The 25,501-nt window shown below is 60.7% G+C and overlaps 4 protein-coding genes across 7 annotated transcripts; 2 read left to right on the top strand and 2 right to left on the bottom strand.

Moving 5' to 3' along the window:
- Positions 1–495: 495 nt before the first annotated feature.
- Positions 496–2,650, bottom strand: LOC144285857 (ring finger protein-like). Its single transcript, XM_077851550.1, has one exon. The coding sequence runs from the start codon at positions 1,793–1,795 to the stop codon at positions 1,187–1,189; it is 609 nt and encodes a 202-aa protein (XP_077707676.1). The 5' UTR covers positions 1,796–2,650; the 3' UTR covers positions 496–1,186.
- NDOR1 (NADPH dependent diflavin oxidoreductase 1) lies at positions 2,651–11,358 on the bottom strand. Of its 4 annotated transcripts, XM_077851546.1 has the most exons (16): positions 10,784–11,055; positions 8,398–10,548; positions 7,763–7,869; positions 6,792–6,889; positions 5,786–5,884; positions 5,599–5,700; positions 5,312–5,521; positions 4,953–5,074; positions 4,605–4,825; positions 4,414–4,521; positions 4,080–4,194; positions 3,799–3,945; positions 3,601–3,719; positions 3,433–3,527; positions 3,221–3,348; positions 2,651–2,846 (listed from the first exon to the last, which is right to left on the bottom strand). In XM_077851546.1, the coding sequence occupies exons 4-16, from the start codon at positions 6,833–6,835 to the stop codon at positions 2,653–2,655; spliced, it is 1,704 nt and encodes a 567-aa protein (XP_077707672.1). In that variant the 5' UTR covers positions 6,836–6,889; positions 7,763–7,869; positions 8,398–10,548; positions 10,784–11,055; the 3' UTR covers positions 2,651–2,652. The 4 variants fall into 4 exon arrangements, with proteins under 4 accessions (XP_077707672.1, XP_077707670.1, XP_077707671.1 ...); XM_077851544.1 differs by lacking the exons at positions 7,763–7,869; positions 8,398–10,548 and adding an exon at positions 11,118–11,358 and having other exon boundaries at positions 10,784–10,861; XM_077851545.1 differs by lacking the exons at positions 7,763–7,869; positions 8,398–10,548 and adding an exon at positions 11,118–11,229 and having other exon boundaries at positions 10,784–10,812.
- Position 11,359: 1 nt separating this feature from the next.
- TMEM203 (transmembrane protein 203) lies at positions 11,360–12,951 on the top strand. The gene has a single exon (XM_077851554.1). It carries the CDS (start codon positions 11,624–11,626, stop codon positions 12,032–12,034), a length of 411 nt encoding a protein of 136 aa, XP_077707680.1. The 5' UTR covers positions 11,360–11,623; the 3' UTR covers positions 12,035–12,951.
- Positions 12,952–15,583: 2,632 nt separating this feature from the next.
- TPRN (taperin) lies at positions 15,584–23,652 on the top strand. The gene is made up of 4 exons (XM_077851539.1): positions 15,584–17,437; positions 22,608–22,860; positions 22,941–23,047; positions 23,161–23,652. Exons 1-4 carry the CDS (start codon positions 15,620–15,622, stop codon positions 23,221–23,223), a joined length of 2,241 nt encoding a protein of 746 aa, XP_077707665.1. The 5' UTR covers positions 15,584–15,619; the 3' UTR covers positions 23,224–23,652.
- Positions 23,653–25,501: the final 1,849 nt, after the last annotated feature.

Below are 25,501 nucleotides of genomic sequence, written 5' to 3'. Positions count from 1 at the left end.
GAAGCCTGAGCCTGTGGCTGAGCCGGGGGCTGCAGCCCAGACAGGGTCCAGCCTGGAGCCACTGAAGGCAGGCTCAGTGTTGCTGGGGGTCAGCCCACTGTGCTGACTGGTGCCAGCCTGGGCCAGGGCAGCCACTCAGGAGGGCTGGGCCTAGCTGTGTGTATGCATGCGAATGCCTCCCACACCTGTGTGGAGCCAGCCAGCCTCCTGTGTGGGCTACTGGGGCAGATGTGCAGAATGGGCAAAGGGTGGACATGTCCTCTGCACTGGCCACTGGATGTGGGGGCAGCTGGATGGGGGACACCAGGCCCCTGGTTCCCCTAGACCCTCTGAAGTTGAATGGGAATGGCCTTTGGGCCAGACTGAAGCAGGGTTGAGATAGGCTGGCTGAGATCGTAGTGGGGTGGGAGGACCCCATGGCAGAGTGGGGGAGAGAAGGGTTGGGGAGAGCCACAGGGCATCGAGGAGGCGCGTAGACATGACAAGAGCATGGAGGGATGTCTCCGTAGCAGCTGTCTATTGAGAGCCATCCCTCGTTCTAGGTACAGCACTCTGCACGTTGCCAACAAGCCCCAAAGGTTGTACAGATGTCCTTTAGATAAAGGCCCTGGGCTCAATGCCATGAGGTTACAGGGTACTCAGTTCTATGCTGTCCAACTCCGAGGCTTAGCTGGACCCTTGTCCTAGTAGTTCAGGGGCATGGGCTGGACGCCCGACAGCCAGGGGCCATCGCCTTCAGTCTGACCCAGTCAGTGAGGAAGCTGTGGCCCGAGCTTGCATAGCAGCGGCCCCGCCCCTGCAGCCCTGACCTTCAGGGAACACACTGGCCCTTATCTGCAACGTGACAGCATTCACTTTCGTGTCCATTGTGTCCCTCTTGCAAACAGGCCATGTGGGGCAAGGGGACGGAAGGAGAGCATGAAGCTTGTGTGTCGAGGGGTGCACAGGCCCCAGTTGCAGGCTTCCTCCAGCACTGCCCGTGGGCACCAGTAGTTAGTGTCTGGGCGGCAGGGTGGTTTGAAGTCTCTGGCTCCGTCAGAGGCTGAACACAGGCTCCTGGCCCCAGGCCTGGGTCTGGATTGAAGGCTAGTGCCCGGCCCCACCGTGGGCTTTGTAGTTTGGTCATCAGTCCTCAGGGCTAGCGTGGGTCTCCCGGTCTGTTGGCAGCAGGTGTGACGAGTCCTGCTCAGTGGCCAGAGCGGTCCAGCAGCATAAAGAGCAGCCCCAGCAGCATGAGTGGCGTGAAGATGAGCAACAGGCCCAGGAGCTCCAGGGCTAGCAGGCCCAGCAGTACTAGGCGGCGGGTGCAGGGCCCTCGTTCCCGCAAGGCCCAGAGCCGGGCACCCAGCCAGGGCGGGCAGGGTAGGAAGGGAAGGCAGCCCTGGCCGCCCACAGGCCCTGCCAGGAAGCGTAGCCGGTAGCGGTGCTCTAGGGAGGCCCAGGGCCCAGGGCCCCGGTGGGGAGGAGCAGGGGGTGTAGGGGGCCGTGGGCCCTGAGGCCCATCTGCCCACAGCAGTTCCTCCTGCAGCTGGCAGATTTCCCACTCAGGCATGGGCGTCTTCTGGCGACACAGTGGGCAGCACACCTGGCCCTGGTGGGCACTGGAGGCTGTGCCTAGCAGCTGGTGCAGGCAGCCCACACACAGGCCATGGCCACAGTTGAGCAGAGCCAGGTGGTGCTCACCGGGCCCATAGGGCTCTGTGCAGATGGGGCATTCCTCCTCCCCCCACTCTCCTGCCTGCTCCCCATCCTCCTCTTCCCCTACTTGCCCAGCCCAGGGGCAGGCAGTGGCCATGGCTGTGGCCCCAAGCAGGGGCTCACTGTCTAGAGCCCCAGCGCCCTGGGGGTTCCCAAGAACCCTGCTGTCCAACTCTTTGTCTGCCAGCACTTGGCACAGGGAGGCCAGGCATCCAGGGCCCAGAGGGGCTGCAGCAGGGCTGGTGAGGCCAGAGCTGAGGTCATGGGGGCCATAAGCGGGGGCCGTGGGACAGGAATCCAGATTCGTGGGTGGGGTCCCCAGGGTGGCGACTAGGGTGGTTGGAGCTGTGAAGGTCAGTGTGGCCCTCTGGGCACGAGCAGAGTCTGGCACTGACCTGGAGGCAGCCGCAGCCTGGTCCCAGCTCCCAGCTCCTGCCTCACCTGGGGAAGTCCACGTCACTTGGACCCCAGCGCTGGTGGGAGTTCTGGGCAGCTCCCGTGCCCACGGGTGCCCATGGGTGCCGGTCTCCACTGAATCTGCCCCCGCCCACCTATGTTCCTCACTGATGGACTCCTGGGAGCTGCCTTGTGGGTAAACCAGCCTGCCTGACTCCTCCTACAGGAATTCCCCTGAGGACAATGAAGGCCCCTCCCAGGGGTGGGATGACTGAGGCCTGCTGCCGCCTTCCCTCACCATTGGGGCAGCTACTGGGTGAGGAGTGAAGGCCTGGTCAGGACTGGCCCTTCCTCCCCGGGCCCACTTATGGCCACCCCCTGCTCCACAGAGCTGGGGCACAGCGTGTATATGATGTGGGCAAACAGCTGGCTTCACAGTAGAATCACACCCCTGAGTACTGATGGGAGAAGAGATGGCTGATCGTGGCTGGCTGTGCCCATCTGGGCGTGCTGTGGGCCCACCCACCCCGAGGCACCAAGGCGCTCACAAGGAAGAGGTCAGAAACGGCCACGCAGAGCCCACAATTTATTACTGAGGCTTTCCAAGATGGAGGCAGGGAGAGCCTGTGCTGGCTGGGGGCCTCCTCCCCCTGGGGCTCTGGTCCTTGCTGACCTCCAGCCTGAGCCCAAGCCATGCACTTTGTGGCAGGGCACACAGATGTGGCACAGGGTGACTGGGAACCTGCGGTCTCCTAAGGCAAAGAGCGGTGGCGTGTGGCACTCCTCAAGACCCCGTCCCACCTCCTAAGGCTCCCCAGGCTCCCGGGTCCTTTCTCAGCCACTGTCCTGTGCAGGGGGGGAACCCAGGGACTACCCTGACCAGGACCCAAGTTGGGGCCAGTGGGAAAGGCGAGAGGTAGGCTGGAACCCTGGACAGGAGCAGGGTCGGGTGGTGAATGGGCAGTGGTGTGTCAGGGCTGAGTAGAGGACCCCAGGCTGACTGGAGTGCAAGGTTGCACAGGGGACAAGTTGGGAGGTGATGGTGCCCCCCCCCCCCCCCCCCCCCAGAGAGCAGTGGCTAGAGTGGCTGAGGTCAGCAGGAAAACTCTTCAGGCCCATGTCTCACTCTGGAAGCGCAGTGTCCGCTGGAGTCTGGCAAGGTAGTTAGCGGCATCAGGGCCAGAGAGCCCCCCCTCCTCCTGGAAGATGGATGCTAGGGCTTCCGACACATCTGCTGGCATGCACTTGGCGTTGCTGGAGGGACAGGCCAGATGGGCTCAGTGTGGCTGGGACCCCCCTTAGGGCTGGCTCCCACTCCACCCAGCAGCCCAGGCTCACCCTGCCAGATAGAAGTAGGCGCCCTGGCGGTCCAGCAGGTCCCACACCAATGGCCCGAGCTCGCGGAGCCGGTGCTGCACATATATCTTCCGCTCCTATGGGGAGGTGGCAGGGCATTGGAGGTGGAGGTGACCTGCATCCTGGCCCCTGCCCTCCCAGCATACTCACCTGCTCCCGGGAGAAGGCTGTGAAGAGCATCAGGCACCCCTTCCTCTCCAGCTGCAGCCACTCCGCCTCCCAGTAGAAGTCCTGGTCCCGCCAGCGGCAGCCGAAGAACAAAAAGTTTCCTAGGGGAACACAAGGTGGCCTCAAGGCTTGGCCGAGTCAACCCCAGCTGCCATCCTGCCCTGGGTCCAGCACGCTCACCAGTCTGATCCCGGGCCACTCGTTCCTGGATGGCTGCTCGGAAAGGGGCCACGCCGGTGCCAGGGCCCACCATAATGACAGGTGTGTCTGGTGTCTCTGGGAAGGTCAGGCCCCCCGGCCGCACCCACAGGGGCACATAGACAGGTCCTGCGGCAGGAGATGGGAGGCATGAAGAGGCTCCAAAGACCAGGCACCAGCCCAGGACTGGCCATGGTACACAGGGGAGAGCAGAGGCCCGGGACCCAGTCCTCCATCCCCTCCCTCCTGAAAGCAGGGGTCACCTTGCCCAGGATCCAGAGACGCCAGCCAGGAGGAGCAGAGGCCCCGGCGAGGCTCCTTGAGGCGGGTCTGGTACTGTACCACAGCCACGAGGATCTGCAGCCTCAAGGGATGAGCCTGGGGGAGGGGATGGTGGGTGCCCTGCTCCACTGGGCCATCCCTGCCAGCCACCCAAGCTCCAGGTTCCACCCACTTCACTCTGGGGTGGTCCCAGATGAGGAGTAGATGTTGAGGGCGACCTCCTGACCTTTACACCATGCCCAGCAGCCTAGCCCAGCAGTCCCAGGCCCCACACCCCTGAGGCTGGCCCTGGGTACTGTCCCCACAGGCCCTCACCAGCAGAGAAGAGGCGATGGAGAAGGCCCGTGGGCGGATCAGGGGGATGAGGTCCAGGAGGTAGTCTGCGGGGATGGCTCCTGCCGTGTGCGGGAAGTCACACAACACCTGGGCAAGATAGCCAGCATGGCCACACAAGGCTGAGACTCAGGGCCCTGGGCCTGCCCGCACCTGCCCACACTTGCTCACACCTCCAGGATGGTCCTTCGAGGCCGGTTGCAGTACGAGTACAGCTCCTCCTGACCTTGGGGGGAACTGAGCTGCAGCAGCTTCTCCCGCTCCAGCTCATGGGGAGACAGACAGGCCAGGAGCTCGAAGAAGGAGCGGCGGGGCACGCTGGCAATGTCCAGGTAGTGGGCCACCAGGTGCCTCACCGAGCAGGGCTGGGGGAGTTGCGCAGGGCAGGGCACGCCTGTAGGAGGTGGCAGGGACATGGGCAGGGCTGGGCATGCCCGCAGGCCACCGGGCCCCGACCCTCGGGGACTCACCTGGCCCTTGGGCCCCCTCCATCCCTTCCCCCACTCCTCCCCAGGGCTCACCTGGCTCCCGGGGCTGCAGGGTGAAGTACTGGTCGGGGTCCAGGCCCAGTGCCTGGCAGAACCGCCCGAGGTCGCTGGCCCGGTTCTCGGGCTGGATTAGCACCACATCACCTGCTGCAAAGCTGTGTGGGAAAGCCACTGGGAAGAGTGAGAAGGGAGTGGGCAGGGCACTGAGTTCCTAGGGTGGCTGCACAGGGAAGGATGGCGGGGCTGGGGGTCCCTGGATGCAGTCTCCCCGCTGCCTGGCCCGCACCCCTCCACCCTGCTGGGTACACTCTCTCCAGCTTTGGGGGAGGACCGGCCAAGCCCCTGGCCATGGCCTCCGGCCCCCCGGCCCCTCGGCATCTCAGGCCCCTCACCTGAGCCCGGACCCCGTGATGTCAAACTCGATCAGCCGAACATCTTGGAAGTGTGAGGGGCCAGTGACCCTCTGGTTGGTGACCATGGGTGCCAGGAAGGGCTGCCGCTCTGAAGGGGGGCCTTGAGGATCTGTGCTAGCCCCATGCTGCTCCTCAGAGCACGTCCTGGGAGCCTCCAGAAGGAAGTGCAGGGTGAACGTGGAGGGCAAACTGTGGAGAGGGCACACTGGGTCAGGCTGCCAGCTCTGCAGCCGGGCCGCTCTGCTGTGCGTGTGGCCCACACTCACGGGACTCCGGTGGGGATCACGCCAAGGTCAGGGGGCACGGGGTACAGCCACAGCACCTTCTCCCACAGATCGTGCAGCCAGGGGTCCACAGCTGCATCAGGCCTGGGGAGAGAGCACGTGTGCGCTAGCCCATGGGGCCCTGTTTGTGGCTGGACCCCACAGGAGGGCACCCCCTCATGCCACTCACCCCAGCTCGTGCTGGTCATCGCCCAGGCACAGAGGTAGGAGGGCACTGCCCCCAAGCTGCAGCAGCCGACGGTACAGCTTCTTGGCCACAAAGTTGAACCTTTGGGTGGTGGGGGGGAGAGAAAGGCTTGGGCAGGCTGCATCCCTGGGCTGGAGGACAGTGAAGGGGAGGCAGCCCACGCCAGATCCTGGGCCTTGCCAGACCGCTCCTCCCAGGGACCGTGGTCAGCAAGAGGGCTCCCACCCACCCTCGGGCCTGTGTGCGTACCAAGCATGTGTGCGTACCAAGCATGTGTCTCTGTGGGGGCACAGAACAAAACTCCCCAGGAGAGGTGTCACACTGCCACCCATTCCCTGTCCTTCTCCCACTGGCCTGGCTTTGTAGGTGGTGGCCCCTGCGCCAGACCTGATGACACACATACCCCCATTGCTTCCTTAAGAAATCACACAAAGCAAGACTACTCTTTGCTTAGAACGTAGATTTGTCCTGAAAATTGGAGAGAAAACAAAGCCGAGGTGGCCACACAACCACACCCGGGGATGTAGTGGTGGTGGGGGACTGGGGGTCCTTTTGTGCTCCTGGCTGGTTCCCACTGCATGCTCTCTGTGCCCTTAGTAAGCCCAAGTATCTCCTGGCTACATGAACGTAAACGTGGGCAAAGAGCCAGTCGGCTTTTGCTGCCCCAGGTCACATGTCCTCTGACGCTGCATGAGACCCCAGACACCCAGCTCCAGACATCACCTCCTGCTCTGGAAGGCACCTTGGGTCCACTCCTGAGTTTGGGCCGCACTTTGCCGGCCTGCCAGCCGTCTGTCTATGCTCTGCCTACCCTGCAAACCCCGATGCTCCCTGGTGGTCCCCTCAGAAGCAGGACGCACACCCCGGCCACGGCCCAAGGTCTAGCAGAAGCCCCCGGGGCTGAGTCACCTGTCCCTCTACCAGAACGCTTTGTGCTCAAGCCCAAGGCCAGGCCTTGCAGGCCAGAAGCTCTCCCACCCCTACTCACTTGGCATAAGAGGAGTCCCCGAGGCCCAAGACAGCGAAGTCCATCTGACAGAGGGAGGTTGATGGCAGGTTCTTCCGGAATATGAACCTCCAGAAGTTCTACAGCCAGAAGAAACCAAGTTTGAGGCGGCGGCACCACTGGGGTCCCAGGTTGGGGGAGAAAATTATAAATAAGAAAGTTGTGGACAGCCCTGGTGGTGCAGCGGTTTAGCGCCGCCTGCAGCCTGGGGTGTGATCCTGGAGACCCGGGATCGAGTCCCGCATGGAGCTTCCTGCATGGAGCCTGCTTCTCCCTCTGCCTGTGTCTCTGCCTCTCTCTCGCTCTCTCTGAATGAATAAATAAATCTTTATAAGAAAAAAAAAAAAGGAAAGAAAGAAAGTTGCCCCAGGGGCCCCTGGATAGCTCAGTCAGTTGAGTGTCTGATGGTTTCAGCTCAGGTTGTGATCTCAGGGTCATGGAATTGAGCCCCACACCATGCTGAGCTTGAGTCTGCTTAAGTCTCTCTCTCTCTCAAATAAATAAATCTTAAGAAAGCAAGCAAGCAAGCTGTCCTAGAGAACGTGGCGCTCCACCCCTCCTTGGGCAGTGGGCTGGGAGAGAAGGCTGTGGAGTTGATGTGGGGAGGCCACCACTGACACCTGTCCCACAGCTCTCCCCTCCCTGGGGTGGGGGAAATACCAGCTCCTGCTTGGGTCTCCCCAAGGGATGGCCTCCGCCTTCACACTGAGTCCTGTGTCCTGAAGGCCAGCAGCTCCTCTGGGGCCCTAGTCTCACCCCATAGGTGGGAGGTGGTTTCTCTCCTGGCCCTGAGCCCCCACCAGGCAGTGTTGCACTCGCTGCTTTCCCCCCCGTCACCGTGCTGGCTGAAGACCTCTAGCTGTGCCCTTCCCCAGGGCACTGTCACCCCCACACATCTGGCCATCCTTGAGGCCTTATCCCCAGTCCCCCAAAGTCACAGCCCGGTGCCTGACCTTTCCACCCAGGGGCCCTCACGGAGCATGTCCTAGGCGGCGCTGGGCCCCAGCCTCCAGAAGCACTTTTCCAACACGGTTCTCCATCACCTTCAGCCCGTGACAACCTGAGTGCCATCCAGGACATTAGCTGTACACCGCCTTCTCTCTGTTTTAGATCTCTATAGACAGGGGCCCTGTCGGGGTGCTGCTTTGCCCCCTCGCCACCCTAGGACTGTGCTGCTTCAGCCACCGCTGGGGACACTTGCCCCCCCTCCAGGGACCCCTGCGCACTCCCCCTGCAGAGGCCAGTGATGGTACTTCCCACCACTCTTCAGCCGCAAATGCCCGGGTCCACCCTTCACAGTGACTGGCAGGTTGTTTCCACAGGGAGCTGCCTTCCCAAGGAGCTTGAGGCCTTGCCCAAGCCGGTCCAGCCCGGCCACTGGTGCCGAGAAGCCAGTGTCCCTGTGTCCTGCTCTGTCCCCAAGAGCTGCAAGCCAGCACATCGTGCCTTGGCTGGAGCCTTCCCTTCTAGGTGGGCCCCTCCCGCCCCAGGACGATCTCTCCCCACTCCATGGCCCACATGTGAAGGTTACAGTTCTGAAAATGATCTCGGGGTTTTGATTTGATTTGTTTCCTAGAACATTTTTTACCAGACTTGCCAGGATGTTTCAACGTCACTCTCATCTTTTCAAATTTTCCCAAGCATTTCCTCTGCTTCTGGCTTCATGCTGTTTTGTGTTCTTGTCCCATGGGTGCCAAGTTCTGGGGGGCCTGCTCCGTCCCTGCTCCCCCAGGTTATATCTGGGTTTCTTGCAGTGGTGTCTTTCTGAGGCTGTGGTGGTTCTTTGTGGCCTATTTGTAGTTAAGAAGCTGACGGGAAACCATGAGCTCAGGCCTGTCACCCACATAGGTCTTCCAGCCAGGATCCTGCCGGGTCTTCCACTCTGGTGACTTCCTTGCCCTACAGAGGGGTCCCCTATGTGCAGCTGGTCACTAAACCGGGTCTTCAGCAGGCGTCATGCCCCTTCCTCCATGTCCCTGGGACCTCAGTCTGCAGCTTCTCCAAGGAGCCTCCAGGCCCTGCTCTGGTTGGGGAGGGCCCCCTGCTGACCACTCCCATGGTGGTGTCTATGCCTGTAGTCATCCGGGGATGACCTTCGCCCCCTCCTGCTGACATCCAGCCTGTACCCCAGCTCAGCTCACCTCAGCAAACTCTGTCTCCTCTCCCCTCCCAGGCCCTGTGTCCTGGGCACCCACCCTTCTGCATCTGATCCCCTCACATTTGTCTCCTCTCCTGTGCCTCTTCCTGTCTAGGGAGACCCCTCCTGACTGTGCTAGGGTCTCAGCCCCAGGTGTCCTACTCTGTCCCTACAGTGACCTTGCTCTTTAATCTTAAGCCTCTGGCTGCCCCTGTGCTCTGCACCTCCCCTCCCAGTATATAACAGCTCTCTCTTATCTTAGTAATACTTTCTTTCCAACCCCTTAGCCCCATTCACAGCCAGAATCTTTTTTTTTTTTTTTTTTTTTTTGGGTAAGTTCCACACTGGGCACGGAGCTTGAATTCAAGACCCTGAGGCTGTGACCTCAGCTGAGATCAAGTTGGACGCCTAATGGACTGAGTCCGCCAGGCACCAGTTGGTTCAATGCAGATTTTCTACACTCACTCACTGGTTGAGCCTGTGACCCTCTTCACTCCCTGTGAGTTACTGAAACGGTCTTCCCCACGGTCACGATCACAGTCCCTTTGTTGATAAACCTGACTAGTGCCGCTCATGCCTTCTCTCACTTCATTTCTGTGCAGATTTGGGTGCTGCAAACCTTCTTCTCACAAGTCACTTCTGTGCCCCTGACCCTCTTGACTGTGTGGGGGCCGCTTTCCTGCCCTGTCCTCCTCCACCTCTCACGGCCTTGGTGCTCAGGGCACCTTGTCCCAGGAGAAGGTGTGTCCTGGCTCACGCCTCACCCAAGATCCTTGCTAGATCTCCACACAAACCTGCATCTCCACCTGGACAACTTCTAGCACTTGGCCTTCCTGGTCCCTCTGTGCACGGAACTGCCATCCATTCTGGTCCTCCAGCCTGAACCTGATTCCATGCTCTCTGGGTTCTACCTAACATCTCAGGAACACGTCTATTTTTTCACTGCCTGACATCATCCTGGCTCAGGCCACCAGCCTACTGCCCGCAGGGTGCATCCTCTGGGGTTCTTGCTCTCCTGTACCCTGCCCTCCCCATTAGCAAGTGGCAGTTTTGCTGGAATACAAATGTGCCTGAATCACCCAGTGGATTGCATGGCTCCTCACCTCGAGTCGTCCACCTTACTGTGGCTACTGGGCTGCTTGGAGCCAGGCCTGGCCTCCTGCGTCCCATCTCTCCTCCCACCCTCGTGCTCTCTTTGGCACTGTCACACTGAAATGCTTCCTGGTCTTCCCAGATGTAGTCTTTCTCCTCTGCACAGGCCAGCCCCACTTCCCCCTCAAGACTTAGCCCTACAAGCCTTCCTTCCAGAAAGCTCTCCCTAAGGCCCCAGGTTGGGCTAGAAAGTTTGTATTAATGCCCCATGGCATCTGGCACTTTCCCTGGCAGCATGTATCTCCTAGTATCGTAACTGCCTGTGAAAATTGTTGCTTTTGCTCTATTGTGAGCTCCACGAGGACAGAAATAGGTTCATGGCTGGATGCCCAGCCCTAGATCACGCTTGGAATACAGTGTATGCTCAAGAATGTTGAAGGAACTGAAGAATGTTCTGGTAAAGTCCTGGTTTTGAAATACACACATAGACCACCTGATCCATACACAGCCCTGGAGAAAATATTAAAGGTTAAAATGCAGAAGAAGGCTACTTGGTGCCCGTGAAGAGTTTATTAGAGAGGACAGCTAAAGCCTCCAGCTCCACCCCAGGACACCCTTCCACATTCAAAGCTGACAGCACCTATGGGAGGGCAACTTTTTATTGTGCTTATGGGACACTCGGGCAACGATAGGACAGTGAGGGTCCAGGGCAGCAATCTGAGCTCCACAAAGGAGCCAGCCTTACCTTCATGTTGTCGGGGGGTTCTCCTTGGCCTGCAGTTGCACAAACAAATACCACCAGGGGCTCATTAATCAGATTCACCTCAATGAAAAGACACACGTGTAAGGCCTCAGGCTGTAAGGACCAGGCCCCCTCGCCACCACTCAGGCTGCTGGAGCAAGAGGCCTAAACCTGCTCGGTCAGGGTCCACCCCCACCCCCCCGCCCACTCGTCGCCGACCCCGGCTTCCCGCGCCCTAAGTCCACCATGAAGGCAGGGCCCGCTGTCGGCTAGGATGCGGCGCCCTGACGCCCCAGGCCAGCTGGGTCTGCACGCCGGGGCCGCGGGGGGCCCTCACCACCGAGTACGAGTCCAGGGCCTGCACGCGGCAGTCGAGCCGCCGGCGCCGAGCGTCGCGGCCCAGCCTCTCAGCCACATCCTGAGCCGTGCCGGTCTGGCTGCCGAAGAGCACCAGAAGCCCCGGGCTCGGCATCTGGGCGCGCCCGGAGAGCCCTGCACCCGGGAACTCAAACGGCCGGCAGGTCCCGCCAGCCCCGGCAGCCGGATCCGCGGGGACTTCCGACTTCTGGCGGCGTCCGGAAGTGACGCACTCAGGACGCGCCCCGCTGGGCATGGCGTCCGAGGAAGGCTGGCGTCCGCTAGCGGCCGGTACTGGGTCCCGGACCGGGGCCGGGGTGTTGGCGCCACGCCAGGGCCGAAGGCGGGGACAGGCAGAACCACTCGCCGTGTCCTGCTCGCCGCAGCAGCGACGGCGGCAGGTGCCGGCGAGGCCCGCGGGGAGAGGAGGAGCAGTCCCGTGGGTGAGACGCTCGGCCGGGCCGCGGCCCGCGCTAAACCGGCGCGATGCTCTTCTCCCTCCGGGAGCTGGTGCAGTGGCTGGGCTTCGCCACCTTCGAGATCTTCGTGCACCTGCTGGCCCTGTTGGTGTTCTCTGTGCTGCTGGCGCTGCGGGTGGACGGCCTGGCCCCTGGCCTCTCGTGGTGGAACGTGTTCGTGCCCTTCTTCGCCGCTGATGGGCTCAGCACCTACTTCACCACCATCGTGTCTGTACGCCTCTTCCAGGACGGAGAGAAGCGGTTGGCTGTGCTCCGCCTCTTCTGGGTCCTCACGGTTCTTAGCCTCAAGTTTGTCTTCGAGATGTTGTTGTGCCAGAAGCTGGTAGAACAGACTCGGGAACTCTGGTTTGGCTTGATCACGTCTCCGGTCTTCATTCTTCTGCAGCTGCTCATGATCCGTGCCTGTAGGGTCAACTAACCTCGCAGAAAGGCGGGAGAAAGAACTCTGGATAGCTTGGATGCTGGACCCCGAGCTGAGGCCCTAAAGGGGCCTTCCACCGTACCAAAGGAGAAGTCTGGGTCTGAAAGCAAAGCCAGCTGCTGCTCTGGCGAGTGCTCAATTTTCTCTATACCAATCGTCTAAAATTGTTCCCTCAGCAAAGCTAAAAAGAGCAGCCTTGATCCTTAAAATGTATTTCTTGTTATTTCATGTTTTGAATAGGTAATCACGAGTTGAGATCCTGAGAAGGACCCCACACCAGACAGTACAGAATTCCTTTGACAGTTGGAAGCTACATATACTTAAATTGTCCTGATGGGCTCAGAGTATTTTCCTGGATCTTGGGGAAGTACTCCATATGCAAAAGCTGCAAAGCTGGACTTGGGGATTTCCTCTGCCCAGCAGCACTAACCCAAGAGCTCACTGCCCCATCTATCCAGACAAGACTTACCTAGATGCTTGAGCTCTAAAAAATGTAAACAAGCTTGTGTCTCCTCCCCTGAGCCACTGGGGAGGATGGCCCCTTCTTCATTCCAGCCCAGGCAGACGGGAGTATGTTGAATAAGCATGATTGGGACCCTATTTGGAGATCTGTTGCCTGAAGGAACTTTGTTTATAAAGCACTGCTTGGCTTCATATCCCAGCCGATTGCATTGTCCACAACCTTTCCACCACCTTGTGGCCAGCACTGTTAGCACACCTGAGACAGATTGAGGCCTCCCTAAAAAAGGGACTGAGGAACAGCTCTGATGCTCCTAGGCTGGGACCCGCAAATGGTTTTGGCCCACGTTTGTGGGCCTGGAGACTTTTTTTTTCCCCCTAGGGTCTTTAATGCCAGTTAGGTGCCAAATGAGAATGTCTGCTGAGATAAAAATAAAATAAGAATGTTTTGCTGAGATGTGTAGTGGTTGCCTGACCTCTTGAGGGTGAAATCCGATGAATGCTGAATGTTCCCCCCATGCATCACGTAGCTGGTTCCAGAGTTGATTGTAGGAGACTGGAATGCACTAGAACTTCACTGGTGGGTGGGGGCGTTCCCTCAGAGAAGCTTGTCTTCCTTCCTGGGGAGCTGGGGTGAAGCAGCATAGGGTTGAGGACCTGCTGAATAGTTTGTGTGACTTCAGAACCTTGTCTTCCTGCCAGTGCATGGTCTTTATAGGCCGTGCTGTAGAGCAGGGGTCACAAACTATGGCCTGAGGCATGTTTTTGTACTGCCCATTTGCTGAGAGTGATTTTTACATTTTCAAGGGGTTATAAAAATGAAGAGCGTGTGACAATGTGAATATGGTCTGCAGTGTGCAGGGTCATTCAAAGTTGGCCTTTTGGGTCAGATCATTTTTTGGGCGGGGAGGGGAGTGCTGTTCTGAGCATAGTATAAACGTTTAATAGTGTCTCTGGCCTGTACTCACTAGATGCCAGTAGCACCCCTCGCTTGTGACAACCAGAAGTGTCTCCATACATTAGTAAGTCTGGGGAATGAAACTCCCTGGTGAGACTTGCTAAGATAAAATGTTTACTGTCTGGCCTTTTACAGAACAGAATTGCAGACCTTTATTTTAGTGAAGCAGCTTTGTGACCCTCTGCCTAAAATGGATACTGCATGCCTGGGATGCTTGAGTTGGAGACTGGTCTGGTTTGTCCCATAGCCACAGTGATGTTTTCTGCCCAGGATTGGCATAATTTGTGTCAAAGCCTGATAGAAGCTCAATATTGTAAGTGGGTTTTCTTTTCTTTTCTCTTTTTAAAAATTTACTTGTAATTCTCTTTTTAAAAATTTACTTGTAATCCTTACAGCCATGTCAGGGCTCAAACTCAGGACTCTGAGGTCAAGAGTCCATGCTTTTCTGAGCCAGTTAGGTGCCCTAAGAGGGGGTTTTCTTCTAATGTTACTTTTATTTTATTTTATTTTATTCATTTATTTTTTTAAATTTTTATTTATTTATGATAGTCACACACGGGGGGAGGGGGGAGAGAGAGAGAGAGAGAGGCAGAGACATAGGCAGAGGGAGAAGCAGGCTCCATGCACCGGGAGCCCGACGTGGGATTCGATCCTGCGTCTCCAGGATCGTGCCCTGGGCCAAAGGCAGGCGCCAAACCGCTGCGCCACCCAGGGATCCCTGTTACTTTTATTTTTAAGGATTTTATTTATTCATGAGAAAGAGAGGGAAAGAGGCAGAGACACAGGCAGAAGCAGGCTTCTCGCAGGGAGCCTGATGTGGGACTCAATCCCTGGACCCCCCAGGGATCATGCCCTGAGCCGAAGGGAGACGCCCAACCACTAAGTCACCCAGGCACGCCCCGCCCCTAATGTTACTTCCATGCTTTTTTGTGTACTGTTTTATTCTGTAGTTCACAATTGAGTGATACTGTTGCTATAGAAGTGATGAGCATAAGCAGGCTTAGTGTCCCTTGGAGAGGCTGAATGCAGTTTATTTTCTCAGCTTAACAGAGTGGAAAGGAGTAGGTCAGTATGAAAGTGGTGGTAGTGCTGACCACCTTGGGACCCAGAAGCTGAGAAAGGCACCCCAGGTTGAAACCTGTCCCCATCTACACAGAGCCCTGGTGTCCTTGGAGCGAGTGCCGTGACTGAGCAAGTGCTGAGTGCAGGGCAGGTGAGGGAAAAGCAGTGTCCTTCCCCCCGATTTCTCCCTTGGCTCTGCTGCGCCTCAAAGAGTGTTGTGGATGCTGTGCAGCCCTCAACTGGGAGTGAGCTTTTTCATGGCATGTGGGCAAGGAAGCCGAACCCTTAAGGTCCCTGGCACCCCTACTAGCCTTCGGATGGGGGAAGTAGTGTGGGGAGGCAACAGGGTGTAATGCCCAGCCTGCGTTGGAGAGCTGTGTGCGAGGACCTTTCCCTGTACCTCCTCACAGCTCCTGTACTCCTGTCCCTGCTCCGTGGGCCCTGGATGGCAAAGTGTGGGTTGGGGCTTCTCCCACTTGCGGGCGCCACGGAGTGAGGTCTGCGGCTGGCAAAAGCTAGGGGTGCCGGAGAAACCAATTCCTCACACAGGGTGGGGCGCCAGCATTGGCCAAGTCTTGCAGGGGACCTAGGAGCACAGGTGGATGGTCCCTGAACCAGCGGGGACAACTTTCCCGCCCTGGGCAGGCCCTTCTCTCACTGAGTTCTGAGCGTAAGGAGCAGACGGACTGGCTACTGGCATGACGAGCAGGGACCGAACCCAGCTGAAGTCACCCACCAAGCTAGGCCCGGGGGTGGGGGGGGTGTCCGGCGGGGACTGACGGTCTGGAACCCCCCCACCCACGAGGCTCTGCCCTCCGGCCACCGCAGGCCAATGGCGCAGAGGCGGAAGTGTGGCCACCAATGAGCCGCGCGGGGGCCGGGGGCGTGCCCCGGAGGGCCTTCCCCAATGGGAACCGGTTCTCGTGACCGGCGGTCTCAGGCGAGGCCCCGGCTGCAGTAGGTGGAGCCCCGGGCGCGGGGCGGGTCTGAGCTGGCCCCGCCCCCAGGGACGGCGCTCGGGGGCGTGGCCGCGGCGCGAAGGCCGGAGGCAGGCGGCGACTGCAGTTCCCGGCGCGCGTTGCCTCTGGCGCCCGCTCCGCAGCATGGCTGGCCTCGGGCGGCCGGGCCCGGGGCCCCGCGCTGCGCTGCCCGCCTGGAAGCGGGAGATCTTGGAGCGGAAGCGCGCCAAGCTGGCCGCCTTAGCCGGGGGCGCGGCGCCGGAGACCGGGGCCGAGGCGGGCGTGGCGGAGCCCTCGGGGCCGGCGGCCGAGCGGCTGGTGCTGGCCGAGAGCCTGGGCCCGCTGCGCGAGAACCCATTCATGCGTCTGGAGTCGGAGCGGCGGCGCGGGGCGCGGCGCGGCGGGGGTGCGGGGCCGGCGGGGGCGCGGCCCGTGCCGCAGCTGCTCGAACTGTACCGCCGTGTGCCCGGCGTGCGCACCTTCCACGCCGACAACATCCTCATCATCGAGTCGGCTCCCGGCTTCCCGCCCGCCAGCCCAGGTGCGGGCCCCGGCCCAGCCGCCCGCATCCGCGCCGCCGAGGTGCTGGTGTACGAGGCACCGCCGCCGCCCGGGCGCGTCAGCCGCCTGCTCCAGAAGTTCGACGCCCCGGCCGCGCCGCCTCGCCGGGGGAGCCCAGAGGGCGGCCGCCCCCCGCCCCCGCCCCAGCCGCCTCCGGCGCCGCCCGCTCCCGGCCCAGCCACCCCGCGCGTGGGCGAGCGCGCCGCCTGCTTCGAGCGCCGCGGTCCAGGGCCCAGGGCGCGGCGCGGCGACTTCCTACAGAAGACCGGCAGCAACTCCTTCACCGTCCACCCTCGGGGCCTGCACCACAGCGCTGGCCCTCACCCACCCGGCAAGGGGCCTGCTGCCCCCGAGGCCCGAGCCGGCGCTGCCAACGGCCTCGCAGGCTCCGCACCTGGGCCGGGCGAATGGAAGCCAAAGGTGGAGTCGGGGGAACCCCCGGTCCACCCGTCCCCCAGCCCTGGGACCCCCAGTGCCACTCCAGCCGCGTCCCTGGCCTTGCCCACGTCCAACCCTGCTAGTGCCACTCCCAGCCAGCGCCAGTGGGTCGCCGCAGCCACCAGCACCAATGACTCCTTTGAGATAAGGCCAGCCTGCAAGCCAGACATGGATAGGATCCCTGCTGGGGACCTCCAGGCCCGGGCCCTGGCCAGCCTCCGCATGAACTCTCGAAACTCCTTTGTGTTCATCCCTAAGCGCAAGGCCTCTGCGCAAACCTCTCTTGAAGGGAGGCAGGCCCGGGGACTGCCAGAGAGAGAGGTTGACTGGGCCTCCCAAAGCCTGGAGCTCGAAGCCCAGCTGGTGCCTGAAAGGTATAATGTGCCTGCGGGAGGGAGGAGCCCCTTGGTCGAGGAGGGGGCCTGCCCCAGGCCAGCTACTGCCCTCATAGACCAGGCTGTTAGGCAGCAGAGGCTGTCCTCACCATCCCTGTGTCTGTCAGCTGCTGCCGAAGCTAAGCCTGCCCAGGGCCTTGGGGTTCCCAGCTTGGCCAAGAACAGCAGGGAGCCTGGGAGGCCAGGGTTGCCTGTTACCTTCATTGATGAGGTGGACTCGGACGACGAGGTCCCCCAAGAAGCCAAACTGCCCTGCTCGGGAGCTGGTGGGCCTCCTTGGTACCACAGGCACTCCACTGGGGCTGGACACCCATCAGGGCTCCAACCGAGAAGTGGGAACACCTTCACCGTGGTGCCCAAGAGGAAGCCAGGGCCCCTGCAAGCTAATGGGGAGCCCGGGCCACAGGAAGCTGTGGAGGAGGAGGCAAGCCATCCGGCAGACTCCCCAGCCACCCCCGGGACTGCCCTGAAGAAGCGCTATCCCACCGTGCATGAGATTGAGGTGATTGGTGGCTACCTGGCTCTAGAGAAGTCCTGCCTCACCAAGGCTGGCTCCTCGAGAAAGAAGGTTGGTGAGGGGAGCAGGGGGGAGATCCACTGGCTGGGAGGGAGAGAAGAATGACCGGTCACAGGGCTGTGGGTCTAGCATGTGCCTGGTTCCTAGGACACCTGGCTTGGCTGGAGGATGGCTTAGGGGATGGCTTCTATGTGGACCAGAGAAGTCCCTGGACTGGGTGGACAAGCAAGCTCCAAGAGAGGCTGAGCTGCAGCAGTGGGGTGAGGGGGCTGGTCTAGGCTCCCATACAGCCCTAATGAACCACAAGGGACAGCTTGCTTAAGATGTACTTCAGAAGGCTGGGGGAGAGGGTCAGTCCAGCTAGCACCACGGCTGCCTTTTTGTTCTTGCAGCTCCATCTGGAATTGGTGGGGCAGAACTGTCTCCTCGTGGGTCTAGCTGGGAGAAATAGTTCCGGGCCTGTTGGTTCCACCCTGGCCCTGGCTCTGAGAGTGTAGCCTGGTCTGGTCCCCTGGAGTCCTGGCCCACAAAGGTGGCAGGTGCGAGGACAGAACTGGGAAGGCGCAGGATGCCTCCTGATTTGGGTGTGGTCAGATCCCTACCCCACTGTTGGCCTAGGGGTGCAATACTGGGAACCACTTAGTGGGGGCCTCTCAACTTCCCAGAAGGCATTCTGGCCTGGAGCTCAGCCAGCCATGACTGGCTTCATGCAAGTGTTATTGAACTCCAAGCATGTGTCAGGCCTGGGGTGTGGTGCTGGAAGCAGTGAGAGACCCAGGTGCAGGACCAGGAGCCCTGCTGGAGCCTTAATCCCCAGCTGCCCAGTGGCCTAGAACCCTCTGGGTACAAGAAAACGTTCCTCATGTTCTTCCTCGTCATCGCAGCACCTGTGTCTGGCCCAGGGGTAAATCCCAAGGTCAGCCCCAATGACCCCCACCAGTGGGCATCAGGCGGATGTGCCTCCCCTTGCAACTGAGATGGCACATAATAGGCTTCTCCGTTGGCTCATCCTGGAAGCTACTTTTGCCACTACCCTCAGTTTCGTTGGGGCGGTTGGGGTGGTGATGTGCTTTGTGTGGCTGAAGCCCCCTTCACTGGGGCCTGTTAGTTGTCTAATCATGTGAGCCCCCTCCTTCCTCTCTTTGCGTGGGTTGGCCTTGCTCTGCCCTTTCCCCGAGTGTCATCGCCCCCCCCTCCTGCCAGCTCCATCTGCTCAGACAGGCGTCCACGCCCAACTGCCTTGGTATTTCCGGTGGGCCCAACTGGCCTGCCTGACCTTGGCTCACCCTCTCTTTAGTGCTATGGGCCACTACCCTCCCACCCTTGCTCCTGCTATGATCATCAGCCCCACCTCCCCGCTCCCTGACTGTTGGTTCTGAACTGGGAAGCAGTGTCTTTCTATGCTGGCCCCGAGAAGTGGAAGTGATAACAGCCCTCCACTTTGTAGATGAGGAACCTGCAGGACCTCATGAGCTTGGGGCTCTGAGAATCAACTACTACTTTCTGTTCGGGGAGCCTGTGCTCCTCCCTCCCCCAGTTTGGGAGAGCGGTGGGGGTCATTGTGGCAGGGTTGGGGTGAGAAGGGCAGGAGAAAGTGATGGGAAGAGGCAGGCCCTTCCTGGGGAGCGGGGGAGGGGTGCAGCTCAGACCAACCTGGCCCTGGTCTCTGTGCCAGCCTTAGGGAGCTGGGGGTCCAGATGGATTTCCTGGCAAGGCCTGGTGGCCTAGCTAGGGCCCTGCCTGAGCGGTGCCACCTATTGGAGGTGTCTCCTGGCTGGTGAGCGCTGCCCCACCCCCTGTACCAGCTGCCCTGCCCACGAAAAGCCAGAACGCATGTTGCGCGGGATGAGGCCTGCCCTTCAGAGCAATCTGCTGGTTTGGGCTGTGCCCTGTGCTTTGTTCCCTGGGCATCCCTCCTGCCAGTCCTCACCCTCACCCAGACCACTGCAGCCAGACTCCCGCTCAGCCCCTTCCTGACGGGGACTCAGTAGACTGTCAATTCAGCAGGACCTTGGGGCTGCCACTCACCTTGACCCCCGCACGCTGGCCAGCCAGGATAGTGGTGGGAGGTGGTGGGACCTTTCCCCAGGGGCAGGTGAGGGATGGCTCTCCCGGGCAGTGGGATTCAGGGCAGCCTGACCCTGAACTGGCAGGTCAGTGTAGGCTGTCGAGCCCTTGCTGGGCCTTGGGGGGCAATAACCCTGTCCGGGTGTAGGGGCACCCAGCCAGACGGGGGGGGGGGGTGCCCCACGTGGTTATGTCTTGGCAGAATCGCAGGTGTCCTCTCTGTCCGTCCCTGACAATGCCGTGGTGGCTGGGGGCACTGTCCCGTGCCCTCCTCACCTGCCTCCCACAGGGTTGCTGGGCTGGTGTCATGGGCCTCTCCCCTTTGTGAGGTGCCACCTGGCCAGGCTCCGGCTCGTCTGGTGACTCCTGCCCCTCCCTTTTGCCCTCTTCCCCTGATGGTCCTCTGCCCAGCCTGAGTGTGTCAGTGTCCCCAGAGCTCCACCTGTGACACCCTAGGCCGTCTGCCCTCACCTTGGTATAAGTGCCACCCCAACACCCCAATTGTGCTGCCGGGCTCAGCCCTCAGCCTCACTGCGGTTCTCAGATCTGTGGTACAGCTGCCCTCAGGAGCCTCTGCTTCCACATCTGGCCTTCTGACCGCGGGCATGGAGCCCTGCACACTCCTGCCTCCCAGGGGTCCTCTGCCCTCCCCTCTCACCCTCCCTCCCCACTGCCCCAGCTCCTCCTGAGGTGCCTCCCTCCCGAAAGTGGACTTTCTAAAGCCAGATGCCACTGGAGCAGGCCTGGATCCCTCCCCGCCTAGCTTCCCCACTGGCAGAGGGGCTGCCCTGGGCTGCTGCTGCTCTTGATCTGGGGCTTTGGCAACAGCTGTGTGGAGTGGACCTATTGTCCCCCAGAGTGCAGACTGAGTGGGGGATGGGAGGAGGCAGGTATGAGCCAGGAGTGAGAGCAGGGCGGGTGCTCGCGGCCAGCGGGGGTGGGTTGAACCCAGCTCCCGGAGTAGAGTCCAGAGTGGACGCCCTCCAGTAACCCAAGCTGGGTGTGCGCGGGTAGGGCAGGGTGAGGGGGGCAAAGGGCCTGTGGGAGCTGGGAGGTATGCCAAGCCAGGAACCACCTGCCACTACACTTGGCGCAGCGGGCAAAGTCCTCTGGAGCCAGGTGTGTGCAAGTGTCGGCCCCCCAACCATGCCCGGCTCATCTGCCCCCGGATCTAGAGGTGGCCACTCCATTTGTCACAGGGTGTCCTGTGACCCAGAAACCTGCAGCTCCAGAAACCTGTGCCCCCACCCCCAGGCTGTACAGTGTGGAGACTGAAGAGGTGGGATGTGGCCCCAGCCCGGGGCCCCAGCTGGGTGCAGACAGTGGCCTGTGAGCACCACCCCACCCCTGCCTGGGCAGGCCGTGCCAGGCTCAGTGCCCGTCCCGTGTGTGCCCAGCCCCCTCGGTCTCCCCGCTAGGAGCTGGTCATGTGGACTAATGAGGGCATGCTAATCCGGCTGGGCCCTGGCAGCTGGCCCTTCCTGTCTTCAGTGCTGGGGGATGGGCCTGGAGGGCTCAGGGTCGTTGAGGACAAGCCAGTACCCAGGGCTGATGGAAAGCCCTGTTCAGTGTAGGGCCTGGGGGCAGGGGCGAGGGGTGGGGGCAGGGCAGGTGGAGGGACCTGTGCCTTTGCCCTTCCTGTGGCAGGGACAGGTACTCTGCTCTTGCTTTTGCCTTACTCAGGTGGTCTGCACCTGTGTGCTCCTGTCCGTGACCACTGTGTGCGCAGCGGTTGGGATGAGGCCTGGGCCTGAGCTGTGCCCAGCAGAGTCTGTGTGTGAGCCACACTGAGATGGGGAAGCCAGGAGCTAGGTAGCTGGGTGGGGATGCCCTTGGCCATGTGTGCACTCGCGGCTGTGGGAGAAGTGTGATAGGGTGACCTGAGCATGTGCCCTTGCTTCTGGACACTGGCTCAGGCTGGCATTGCCCCCTGAAGCCCGTGCTGGGGGTCCCTCTGCTGTCCCTGGGCCCCATGGTTCTTTGCCAGGGGGCCCAGCTCCTGACTCCAGCTCCTTCCAGGGGAGGAGAGGGAACCTGAGCTGGCCACTGGTGTCCTGTGCTCAGGAGTTTAATGTTTCGAGCTCCCGTAGGGCTGGTCCCATCTGCTGCAGGCTGGTGGCTCTCATATTCATTACCAACCTGCCGGGCCTGGCTGAGTCCTGCCGGGCGAGCCTGGTGGGCCTGGAACTCTCGCAGGGAGTGGAGTCCTAGGTCAGGGAGGGTGAGGGTCGAGCTTCAGTGACCCTGCTTCCTCTCAAACCCAGCAGCATGGTCTGGGACCTGAGGCTGTTGGGAGAGGAGAGAATCTGCTCAGGCATGAAATTCTGCAGCCTGTGGAGGGGGCAGCATGGACAAGGGCCAGATGGGTGGTTCAGGTGGCAGGGCAGGCTCACCACAAGCCCCTCTGGGTGCAGCTTTGCTCTGATTCCAACTAGTCTGTGAAATAGGGGGCTTGGATGTGCCAGCCCACCTGCTTTGTCACCTCCTGCAAGCCCCAGGGGCCCGGCCTTGGGTGTGCTGGTCCTTGCCTAGCAGCGAGGTCGTACTGTGCAGGTGGCATCATTCAGGTGGCTAGCAAGCCAAGGTGTGAACCAAGACCTGGAGGGAGGCCCCAGCCAGTAACAGGAACTGCTGGTAGCAGGGAAGGCAGGGTCTCCAAGTATGTGGGTGCCCCCACAGTAGTTTCATCTGGACCCTGCTCCTGCTGGAGGGTGACCAGGTGGGAGGAGATGTGGCTGGTGCTCTCCTGTGAAGGCAGTCCTTCTATGGGAGCTGCCATAGAAGCTTCTGGAGACCCTGAGACTTTGGGCTCCTGCTGCTGGCTGCGGTCTGGTCCCTGGGAGAGGTAGGTAACTGTGGGTGACTTGACCCTGGACCTGGATGGGGTCTGGGATGCAGGTGTTTGGACACACTGGGTTGCCGTGGGCATCCAGACCCAATCTAATGGTGTCCCTCTGGCCATGTGCCTGCAGGGTCCAGGTAAGGGCATTGTCTGCTGAGGGCTGGCTCCCGCAGGGTTGGTGGCACGTTCTGCTATGTGCCAGGGCCTCGAGTCCTCTCCTGTGTTCTTTGGGGTCCCTGCCTGGCTTAGCCCGGCTCAAGTGCTGCTGGTGGCCCAACAGCAGGACCCCGCTGATGTGCCTCCTGCCCGCAGATGAAGATCTCCTTCAATGACAAGCGATTGCAGACCACGTTTGAGTACCCTCCTGAGAACTCCCTGGTGCAGGAGGAGGAGTCTGAGGCCCAGGAGGAGGCGGAGGAGGAGGAGGAGGAAGAGGAAGAGGAAGAAGAGTTGTCCAGCTCAGATGGGGCGGCAGTGGAAAAGCCCTTTGCGCTCTTCCTGCCCCGGGCCACTTTTGTGAACAGTGTGGGGCCTGAGAGCCCTCGCCTGCCGGACGGCAGCTCAGGTGAGTACCCATCTGTGGGAACAGGTGGCCCAGTGGGTAGCCTGGGCCGCACATCCACACACGTGCCTCTTCGCTCGCAGGCCTGTCCAGCTACACTCCAAAGCATTCCGTGGCCTTTAATAAATGGCAGGAGCAGACACTGGAGCAGGCTCCACGTGAGGTAGAGCCCACACCAAAGGAGGTCATGGTGAGCAGGGGTGGGGTGGGATGGAAGGGCAAGTTCCCGAGGGATGGGGCAGGGAGAGGTTCTCTAACGCCTGGGTGAGCCCCATGGGCGTTCTCTGTGTTCTTCTCTCCCAGCTCACCCCGGCCAGTCACAATGATCTCTCAGACTTCCGTAGTGAGCCAGCTCTCTACTTCTGACCCCGGCCCTGCCAGGATGGCCAAGGCTGAGCCCTGGGAACCGGGCAGTGCCCAGGAGCCCTGCCCTTGTGCTGCAACCCCCTTCTGCCCTGCCAGGCTCTGCCCTGCCATATCCCACCCTCCTTTCCTGGGGCCTCACAACTGTGCTAGTGCTCGGCCTGAGCCTAGGGCACGGGGGCACTCCTGATGCTCTTGGGGGTGGCCCTGATTTGGGGGCACTGCCTGTGGAGGGTGGACAGGGTCCTGCTGGACACCACGCCCAGTAGTGTCCGGTATCTGTGAGGGGCTAGCTTGGCTGCCTGTCCTCTGGGAACTCCAGTCCTTCCAGCCCACACCCCCAACAGCCGACCTCAGCCCACCCCCTTTGTGATGAATGGCAAGTCTTTTTTTGCCTTTGATGATGGACTCAATAAATAGCACTGGACAAGGCGCCTCTGCCTTCCGTGTGGTCCTTGGCCTGAGCAGCAGGGAGCAGGGGTGGGGTCTGTGCGGCTCCATTAAGGCCCTGGCAGCAGGGAGGAGGGGACAGGAGGCTGCCTAGGATGTCTGCCCCTCCACATTGCAGTCCTGGTGGTCCAGGTGTTCAGTCTCGCAGCCCCACTCGCCCTGCTTCCCATCCCAGTACCCTCTTGTCAGGGAGAGGGACCTTCCTGTAGCACTTCTGGTCTTTGGGGCTGCCCTGTCCCATCCAGGGTTGACATTGTGGGAGCTGTGGCGGGAGGGGCACTCAGGTTTGTTCTCTGGGGTCTGGTGCTGTGACAGGACAGGAGTGGTGTTATCTGAAGGCCAGGCACTGGGAGGGGGCAAGGAGCAGGCAGGGGTTGGGCAGAACCTCCTACGTGGCTTGGCAGGCTACCTGACCCACAGGAGCGTGCAGCAAGACTGTGGCAGGCAGACCACTTCCCTGCGGTTGGTGCTAGCGGCTGACAGGACCCAGCAGATCCTGAGCAGTGACAGGAGATGCAGAGCCCCTGCTCAGGAGCAGCCTGGAGCTGGGAGCTGGGGCTGCTTACAGTCGAGGCACCAAACACAAGCGACTCCTTCCTGAAGAGTCAAGCCCATAAGAAATGCTGCTTGGCCAAGCTTGGAAAGGATGGGACGGTCTTTAGGGTCTTTTCCTGGGTGGAGTGGGCCCAGGTTTTTCCAGACTCTCTCAAAGAATACGTACTTCTTAAACCTGCCTAGCCCCTCCCAGCAGTAGCCGCAGGGACCCCCTCATAGGGCCTAGCAGGATACCAGAGACAGTCCCAGAGGGGACACGGGATGCAGGGCTGGGCCCAGGCTGCATGGAAGGCGGTGGTGGGAATGCTTGGTGTGACCAGGAACGGTGGGAGGCAGTGGTGCCACTGGGCCGAGCAGTTTAGAATCCTGGAGCTGGGGGGACACCTGGGTGGCTCAGTGGTTGAGCATCTGCCTTCGGCTTAGGGCAGGATCCTGGAGTTCCAGGATTGAGTCCCACATCGGGCTCCCTGCACTGAGCCTGCTTCTTCCTCTACCTATGTCTCTTCTTTTCTGTCTCTCATGAATAAATAAAATCTTAAAAAAAAAAAAGAAAGAAAGAAAGAAAGAAAGAACCTTGAAGCTGGGGCACAGGCCTGCCTGGAGGATGGGTGAAAAAGAGGGCATCCTTCTGGGCCAGACCTCGTGCTGGGTAATAGGGAACAGCACGGACTGGGAGCTATGGGCAGAATACCTCCAGGGCAGTAGGTTAAGTGCAGTTGGGGACCAGAGGCCAGCAGCCCTGGTGGGGAGAAAGGGTGGGGGACAAGGTCTCGGGAGATGCTCAAGGATACCTTCAACTCTTTTCAAAAGCACAGGGAAAGCCAGTCCAGGCTTCCCTCATCCAAGGATGAACCATACCCAGCTGGGCAGGGGCTCATATTCATTCATTCCGGAGGTGTCCAGCAGTTCTGCACTCCAGGCACAGGCCACAGGGCATCTTTACAAACCTAAGCTTTATTGACAGTCACATGCCACCAGGACAAGCTCTGAGGTGCAGGGCCCCTGCCCTTTGCCCACTTCCCTGGCTGGGGCAGCAAGGTGAGGCCACTCTCATGGTGTGGAGACAAGGGAGCAGGGCCTTTCTGGCAGCACCGGGATGGGGGGTGGTGGCGACCTCAGGCCCTGAACAGAACTGACCCAGAGCCTGCACTCCCCAAGTCCTGCATGAGTACAAGGCTGGGACGTGCCCAGAGGTTTCCTTGTCACCTGGGGCAGGTGGAGCTTGGCAACAGCCTCTTGGTACCTGAGACACTGAAAGGGGGCAGCTGGTGCCAAG

This window comes from Canis aureus, chromosome 16 (assembly GCF_053574225.1).
Source record: "Canis aureus isolate CA01 chromosome 16, VMU_Caureus_v.1.0, whole genome shotgun sequence".
Lineage (NCBI taxonomy): Eukaryota > Metazoa > Chordata > Mammalia > Carnivora > Canidae > Canis > Canis aureus.
Note: the sequence above shows the minus strand (reverse complement) of the source record. Positions and strands in the feature narration are given on the sequence as shown.